Below are 9071 nucleotides of genomic sequence, written 5' to 3'. Positions count from 1 at the left end.
CATAGTAGAAGTAGCATCATCAATAACTTGCGACATATCAGAATTGATAGCATGTGGTGGTGTTGCAAGTTTACTCATAACAGAAGGTGAATCTAAAGCAGAACTGAATGGCAGTTCCTTACCTCCCCTCGTCTTAGAGGGATAAATCCCAGTCTTTGGATCCTTCAGATTCTTCATAGTGATAATATGATAATAATACCAAGTGACTCAACAAATATAGCTATGCTCCCCGGCAACGGCGCCAGAAAAAGGTCTTGATAACCCACAAGTATAGGGGATCGCGATAGTTTTCGAGGGTAGAGTATTCAACCCAAATTTATAGATTCGACATGAGGGGGGCCAAAGAATATTTGAAGGTATTAGTAGCTGAGTTGTCAATTCAACCACACCCGGAGATTAATTATCTGCAGTGTGTAATCAGTAGGAAAGTAGTTTGATAGTTTGATAGTAGTGACAGTAGCAACGGTAACAGTAATAGTGATAGCAATATTTTGTAGCAAGTGTAACAGTGATGATAGCAGTAGTAACTTAGCAAAATCAATAAGGACAAATTCTTAGGCATTGGATCGGTGACTTGTTGGATGATATTCATCATGAGACAGTTATAACCTAGGGCGATATGGCACTAGCTCCAGTTCATCGATATAATGTAGGCATGTATTCCGTAAATAGTCATACGTGCTTTATTAAAAGAACTTGCATGACATCTTTTGTCCTACCCTCCCGTGGCAGCGGGGTCCATATTGGAAACTAAGGGATATTAAGGCCTCCTTTTAATAGAGAACTGGAACAAAGCATTAACACATAGTGAATACATGAACTCCTCAAACTACGGTCATCACCGGGAGTGGGCCCGGTTGTTGTCACTCTGGGGTTGCCGGATCATAACCGTAGTAGGTGACTATAACTTGCAAGATCGGATCTAAAACATGGATATAGTGCTGATTTCATAAATGGTTCAGATCTGGAATCATGGCACCCGGGCCCAAAGTGACAAGCATTAAGCATGGCAAAGTCATAGCAACATCAATCTAAGAACATAGTGGATACTAGGGATCAGACCCTAACAAAACTAACTCGATTACATGATGAATCTCATCCAACTCCTCACCGACCAACGAGCCTACGAAGGAATTACTCACTCCCAGAGGGGAGCATCATGGAATTGGCGATGAAAATAGGTTGGTGATGACGAAGATCGAAGACCCCCCTCTCTGGAGCCCCAAACGGACTCCAGATCTGCCCTCCCGAGGAAGAACATGGCTTGGCGGCGGCTCCATCTCGTGGATCGCGATAATTCTTTCTCCTTGATTTTTTATGAAAATATGTGATTTTATAGTATCAGGAGGGTCATCAACGGGGCCACCAGGTGGGTACTACCCACCTGGGCGCGACAGGAGAGGGGGGCGCGCCCTGGTGGGTTGTGCCCACCCAGGGCCCCCTCACCTGTAGGTCTTGGCTCCAGAAATTCTTATATATTGTATAAAAATTCCTCAAAAAGTTTTGTTCCATTCTGAGAACTTTTATTTCTGCACAGAAAACAACACCATGGTAGTTCTGTTCAAAACAGTGTCAGTCTGGGGTTAGTTTCGTTCAAATCATGCAAATTAGAGTTCAAAACAAGAGGAAAAATGTGAGAAAGAATAGATACGTTGGAGACGTATCACACACCTATGGAAGCACATGTCGTGCTTTTTTAGCATATTTTCTGCTTTTTTTCGTTTCAGAGCAACACTGACTGTGCTTTTCGTGGAAAAACATGCTATGATTTTACCTTTTTACAACTAAGCACAACTATACTTTTCCCTTTTTCAAGAAGGACAGATGTGCTTTTCCAACGTAGGGAGACCAAGAAAAACCAGAAAGCCAAATAAATAAAAATGCATGCCAACAATAAAACTAAAATCCCAATGGTGCGTCTAGCAATAACACTTCGCGGTGACTGGCGCACCACTTGGGGCCCTTCCATAGCCCCAAAAGAGGCATCTGTGGGAGCCCCCGAAGGGGTACCCGCTAGATATTTGCTCCCCATTATCACCAAGCAGACAAGACTTCCTTTCCTATTTGACACCCGGTAGTGTATTGTCAGGCCCATTATGGCGAAGCATGGTGTGGACGGTTTTCCCCCTTTATTTATTTTTGTTTCCAGATAGCTTTTCACCGAAAACCTGTTGTTGCCCTTTTTTACGTTTTTAAAATACAAAGATATACCCTCTCCTTCCCGGATTATTTGTCACATAAATGGAAGTATCTAGATGTATTTCTAGTTCTAGATACATCAATTCTTATCCATTTTTGCGACAAGTAATCCGGGACGGAGGGAGTACATTGTAAACAATGTTTAGTTTGTGCTTTAAGAGATGTTCACCAGGTATTAAAAAAATGCTCTTCATATGTTAAAAATGTTCACCATTTATTAGAAAATGCTCGATGTGTATTAAAAGAATATGTATAGTGTATACTTTAAAATGTTTAAAAGATGAAAAAGGAAAAGAATACAAAAGGAAAACAACAAAGCAGGTAACCAAAAACAAAAGAACAAACAAAAACTAGAACATAGAAAAAATGGTAGCTCCTGTTTGAGGACCTCCTATTTGATGCGCTAGGCGTTGGCGAATGCGTAGCTTCTCCTGTGTGAAGGGTGTTCTTTCTTGCGTAGGTGTTGGACCGGCCCATTTTCCTCGGGTGTTTTGTTTTTTGCCCATTTTCCTCGGGTTCTTTTTTTGTTTCTGATGTGTTTCTTCCGTTTCTTTGATTTTCACCCAGGAAAAAAAAAATCTTCAGCACATGTCTACAATTTTGTACATTTTATGTATACATTGGGAATACTTTTTAATGAATATTTGAAATTCATGATTAATGTAGAAAAATTATGTTTCAAATTACTTTTTTATACACATTGTACATTTTCCGCATATATCAAGAATATGTTTTAATACATGCTTAACATTTATGAAATGTATGGTTAACATTTATTATACACGATCAACATTTTCTAATTTTTATTTTTCTGTTCACATTTTTAAAAATATTTAAAATGTGTTCCTACATTTTTGTATATATCATTTTTTTTGTACATATTTAACATTTTTGAAATAGATATTTTTAGCAGCAAACCCCACTATATTAGCTAGGAGTACAGTTCATAGGGATTATAGAGGGGTAGTGGGGAGCTCCCAACCACAAATGGCGACCAACTACTAAAGAAGAAGAAAATTTAGCTAAGTTATATGAGCATCAAAATTCAAAATTCGACCATCGAAGATAAAATCACGGGTCGTGAACTCCTTTGATCTTTCATTAATCTCCTTGATTATTGCGCCGTTTCTTCTCTCCGCCTTGCCTTTGATATCTACTACCACTGGTTTGCAGTCACAAGCGATGACAACTTGATTCAAAGATAAATCAAGCGCTAGAGCCACAGCTTCACGACATGCAAGCGATTCTAGTGTCGCTTGATCTATAATATGAACGAACACCACTGTCGAGGAGCCTAAGTAATGCCCTGAATGACCTTGACACACCACTGCAGCAGAGCCTCTTCCTCCATCTCTTGAAAAACCTCCATCAACTTGTAACTTTTGAAATAGATTTTTTAGGGGTAACTCTTGAAATAGATGATTAATATTTTTCAATTTTTGTCCTTGATGACTAATATTTGGGCCGAACGAGCCAGCTCAGCCCCATTCCCCCCTCGCGCCCTTTTTAGGCTGGCCCATGTGCAGGGCGCCTTTTATTTTTCATTATGTTTTCCCACCTTTTTCTTTTCCTTTTTTGTTTCCTCTTATTCTTTAAACAATTTGAGATTTAAAAAAAGTTCCAATTTTAAAAAAAAATTCAAGAAATCCTAAAATGTTCATGGATTTTATTTTTGTATTGATTTGTAAGAAATGTTTACATATTTAAAAAATGTTCCAAGTTTTAAAAGAAATGTTCTGGAAGTAAAAAAATGTTCATGATTTGGGAAAAAATGTTCATGTATTCATAAAATGTTCGTGATTTTCATTTTGTCGCGATCTAGAAAAATGTTAATGAATTACTATTAAAAAATATTCACCAAATTATTGTTTTTGTGAATTACAAAAAAGTCCATTGATTCAAAAAAAAGTTCATGAATTCGAATATGTCATGCATTTGAAAAAAGTCGTCAAAATTAAAATATGTTCAGGAATTTCAAAAATTGTTCCCCAATTTCAATATTTATTCGTTATTCAAAAAAATGTTCGCCGCTTCAAAAAACGTTCACAAGTTTCAGAAAAAAATATTCAGAATTTTGAAACATTTCAAGAATTTATAAAAAAATATTCACAAATTTGAAGAATGTTCACCATTTCATTAAAATGCTCGCAAATTTGATTGGACGTCACTGGGTAGACGAATGAGGTTTGTTCGATGTACGGCTTCAAAGCTTGATGCCCATCCTTCCGCCACTCACTAGCCAGTGACCTACTGCCACAGTTTACCAGCAACCTCATAGCGGCAAGTCTCCCTTCATTCATCGAAAGCCGGCCACCGAAGAGATCATTGTCACTGGGGGGCGATGCTCCCGTCCTCATTAGACGCGTCATGGCCTCTGAAATCTCATTGTCACTCTACTTATCTGATACATGGGTCATAAGTCTCTGAAGTTCCTTTGAACATTGCCAAACCTTGCTTGCTGGTCACATATCCTTTCCAGGATCTTCACTCGCCACCCCTGTCAGCAAAAACTCAAGCAACATACATGTAGCAATCTCTTGGTCTCGACCATGGAGGTCAACGTCTGCAGATTTTCTAAGGAAAGTGCAGCTTTCATAACTGAGAAGGCTTAATTTCAACCAGTAGGCTAGTACGTATCCACTGAGTAGAATACACTTGCATCCTACGTGGACGTCCAATCTAGGGGCAGCGTCACGATCGCATTGTAGTCTCTCACCAGTACGAGACGATAGGCTAAGATGACCATTTCTTTCGTCCCTGCCTGCAAGAAACTCCCGAGACAATTAATCTGCAACGAGTGAGCTCACAACACGCGATATAAAAATGTGTGCAGGTTTATAGATTGGTGTCATGAACAAGCAATCCGACCTAATCAATCATGAAAACTCTTCATGAAACTATCCCTTCGCGACGCATCGCTGTCAGGTTCTTAGAAAAATTTCGTACATATGGACTTCGCGGCTGGAGGAATTTAATATCATCCTGCAAATGTGGGCAACATGTACGTCAATTTGGTTACTATCACATTGCAATTTACAACCAAGACAAGCTACCACTATTTCTACCGGAGTAAGCAACCGGATTAGTTTCCAAGCTCCCATGGATTTCTTTAGGCCCAGATGGCCTATAAAATAGGTAAATTAGAGAAGGAAGGAGGGCAGGGGATAGCTTAAATCAGCTGATGGAAGAAGGCATCAAAGAAGCCGAGTCGAGCAAGAAAGCAGCAGCAGCCGAGAGCACAGCGACCAAAGTGGGCGTCATGGCCGACTCGACGTTCGGGAGCATCGGCGACGTGCTCAAACTGCTGCCGACGTCGACGGTGATCGTGTACGAGGTGCTCAACCCGATCGTGACCAACGCCGGCGCGTGCAGCGTGGCCAACAGGGTGGTCACCGCGGCGCTCCTCGTGCTCTGCGCCTTCTCGTGCGCCTTCTCGGCCTTCACTGACAGCTTCGTCGGCGCCGACGGCAAGGTCAGGTACGGCCTCGTGACGCCCAGGGGCCTCCTGCCGTTCGGCGGCGGCGACGACGACGACGCCGGGGCGAGGGACTTCTTCAAGTACAGGCTGCGCCCGGCGGACTTCGCGCACGCCTTCTTCTCGGTGGTCGTGTTCGCGGCCGTGGCGCTGCTGGCCGACGCCAACACGGTGGCGTGCTTCTACCCGGCGCTCAGGGAGCAGCAGAAGCAGGTGGTCATGGCGCTCCCCGTCGTGGTCGGCGCCCTCGCGAGCGGCGTCTTCGTCGTCTTCCCCTCCAAGCGCCACTCGATCGGGTACCCTCCGGCGAAGCCTGCCGCGAGCTCGCTGGCGTCGCAGTAGCTAGTCCGGCCGGTGATCTCGATGTATGCGCTCTCCCGCCGTGTGCTATGTGTTTGCGTTTCGCGGGCGTACATATTTTTTTTTAGTCGAGTTTTCTGTGCGTACATGTGCCGTTCGCATGTGGTGCTTTTGGTTCGTCGCGGGTCGCGGACAAGGCCCAAATGTAAAAAAGTAAGTTCGATTTTTTTAACACAGTACAAAAGTAAGTTCAATTCTGTACCCTTTTCTTGGTATAAATATTCCTTTTTTCAAAAAGACAACCGAAGGGCTTCTTCAGTATGATAAATTTTATTATAGGAAAACAGTAACCAGGAAAGACAACAGGACACAAAACGATAAGCAAAAAAATACATCAAAAAATCATATTGATAATATTTTTCTTTTGATTGTACGTCGTACGCCGAAGCTTGAAAATTGCAATGAGCCGACCATAAGGAAAAGCCCGCAAACTTCCTTGACATATTAAGCTTTGAAGACCGAAAAATGAAGAAAGAATCCCATTGCTAGAATGGGCTTATTTTAATATGAAATTACATGTCATTTCCTTTCAAAATGGATAAAATGAATACAAGTGAATTCAGATGATAATTCATGTTAGTGATGAAAAGAACTCTTCTACTTCTTCGATATATTGCAATTTAAAGAAATGGAAAAAGTCATTCATCGTTAGAAAATAAGATCTAAAAACCACCGAAAAAACGGTTAGGGCATCACCCCATGCAGTTCATGCTTGCTATCTTGCAGTACTATCATAGAAGGTTGGAGAAATCGAACCATGCCGCATAACAAATCGAAAGAAGATGCTGAAATCATAGCACCAAGAGCCAGACAACTCTTCCCCTTGATTTGACACACTAAATGTTTAAATCCGAAGAAAACTAACAAATCTGACATCTACCCTCGTCAAGATACCGAGAGACCAAAGAGACCTTATTTCAGTGTGTCATTGCTGCCACCATCTCGTCGATGACGCAAGACGGCTAGAGAAAGAAAAATGTAAGGAAAACAAAAACCTATAAGGTCACTACTTAAGACATGAGATTAGGCTAAAAGGTCGCCACTTAAGACATCAACGAGGGACCACTCATTTCTCACCTTCCCTTTGTATCTCGGAACCATCTCCTTGAGAGTCGCCATTTTCTGCCCGACGCCTTTTCCCTTCTCCTCCGGCGGCGAAGCCATCGTGAGTGAGCATGCGAAAGGTTGCCAGGTCGCAATAGTGTCATGTAGGTCTAGTAGTAGGTGTAGGGCTAGGTCTAGGTGGCTTGCCTTGGTGGCGATTAGTGCTATGTCGTGTCTAAGCTCTGTCCCGACTATTGATTTACGCATGCAACGCTAACACACATTTTATTTCCTACTGAGTAGAACAACCAGGAACATGCTTAGGGTACAGATCATAGGTTTACCACTAGGTGTGCAGTCCTTGCAGCGGAAGAAGAGTCAAAGCAGTGCGTTGATTCACCTTATATTATGGAACGGAGGAAGTATTTTGAACCTTGATCTTACTTAACACTCATGTGTGATTTACCAAGGTGGTTTACTTATACTATCATATATTGATATGCATGCATATTTTGAGGTGCAGACGATTTGTGCTTTCTCATGCTAAAATCTTTTCTAACTAGAGAATCATGCAAATATATAGCAATTGGACCGAGTTAAGCTTTGACAAATCTTGCTAATTGAATATTTCCCTTTGAAGTCTCGGTTATTGACCTGGCACATGTTCATACATGCAAAATTATTCCATAATTTAGCCTCCACCGTGTATCAATTTAAAAGAATTTACATTATGCTTAGACTGCACCTGGCTTTAATTGTTCAGAATGCATAATTATGATGTCTAGGCTTCCTGATTGGTCGCTCCTAATCCTTATTGCTAGTCTACGCCTGTACTAAGCGGGAATGTTTCTTGTGCATCCATTTACCTAAACCCAATTATTTCAGAGAGTCCACCATACCTTCCTATACATAGCTGAAAAATCATTCAAAGTAAATTGTCAACACCGCCCATTTTTGTTGCCAAAGTTTTTAAGGTTTGGGAAGTACGGGTTTCTACCCTCTCTGTAATGGCTGTTATGCAATTTAAATAAACCAAAAAATGAGAGCTCCAAACAAAACTTCAAAGCTACAAAGCCGAAAGGCTAAAAATAATAAGTTTGATGTTCTGAGACCATTACAAAGAGGGTCCTGAAACTATTCTCCCGACTCATTAAACACTCAAAATAACTTACGAAACTCCGGCATCGCAAGTGTGCCATTTTCATAAAATTAAGCGCATTACACTCCCTGGTTCCATTTGTGAAAGGCATGTGTTTTATTTTATGTTGAGTCAATTCACAATCTCTCAAGCACCAACTCAGTAAGAACCTAGCAATCATTATTGGTGCAACATGCATTTTGTAGTAGTTAAAGAGGCGTAGAATGGGTATGTAATTCTTCCACTTTTAAATGTTGTGCCTAGTCACCATCTTGATAACGTTGATGTCTATGTACTGCTTTATGTTTGCAAGTGTAGTCACGTAAGATTAATGAGATACTCAATTATCATATTGCTCAGCCCCCCCCCCCCCGACCTGGGTCTTGGATCCGCCACTGGGCAAATGTCGGGTATTTTGTTGATGTGAAACTACTTTGTTACGTAAACCACTCCATTCACCATATTGTCATTGCTACTAATAATTCTTGCAAGCAAGTACTTGTCTCATGTCTGGTTGAATCAATAACTCAATTACTAAACCTTGTAAATATTCTTCGATTTTCCTTTGTCGAATCAATAAATTTGGGTTGTATTACTTCCCTCGAGGCTGTGACAGAGCTTGAACCCAAATCATGGGTGGGCATGCGTTGGAGGGGGTCAAACATATTCCCTTCATTTTTCTATACAAGGCCACAAACTTGGATTACAGGTACCAATGTAAAATTTAATGTGTGCTTTACAAGTCAACTTTTCTTCTTGTTTATTGGGATCATTAATACTCTGCATGCACTCAAAGAAGCTGAGTGGAGGAAGTAGTTGATTGTCATTATGACTACATGCATGCAAGTATTAAAC

General features: G+C 41.2%; 1 protein-coding gene across 1 annotated transcript; it reads left to right on the top strand.

The window, feature by feature from the left end:
- The first annotated feature begins 5278 nt into the window (after positions 1-5278).
- LOC119353572 (protein DMP2-like) lies at positions 5279-6231 on the top strand. The gene has a single exon (XM_037620192.1). The coding sequence runs from the start codon at positions 5381-5383 to the stop codon at positions 6014-6016; it is 636 nt and encodes a 211-aa protein (XP_037476089.1). The 5' UTR covers positions 5279-5380; the 3' UTR covers positions 6017-6231.
- The last annotated feature ends 2840 nt before the right edge of the window (positions 6232-9071 follow it).

The sequence above is a fragment of the Triticum dicoccoides genome, chromosome 2A (assembly GCF_002162155.2).
Source record: "Triticum dicoccoides isolate Atlit2015 ecotype Zavitan chromosome 2A, WEW_v2.0, whole genome shotgun sequence".
NCBI classification, from domain to species: domain Eukaryota; kingdom Viridiplantae; phylum Streptophyta; class Magnoliopsida; order Poales; family Poaceae; genus Triticum; species Triticum dicoccoides.
This window is presented reverse-complemented; position numbering and strand designations above follow the sequence as displayed.

Excerpts from the sequence above, each read along its gene's own strand:
- LOC119353572 (XM_037620192.1), top strand. The coding sequence starts at position 5,381 with ATGGAAGAAGGCATCAAAGAAGCCGAGTCGAGCAAGAAAGCAGCAGCA.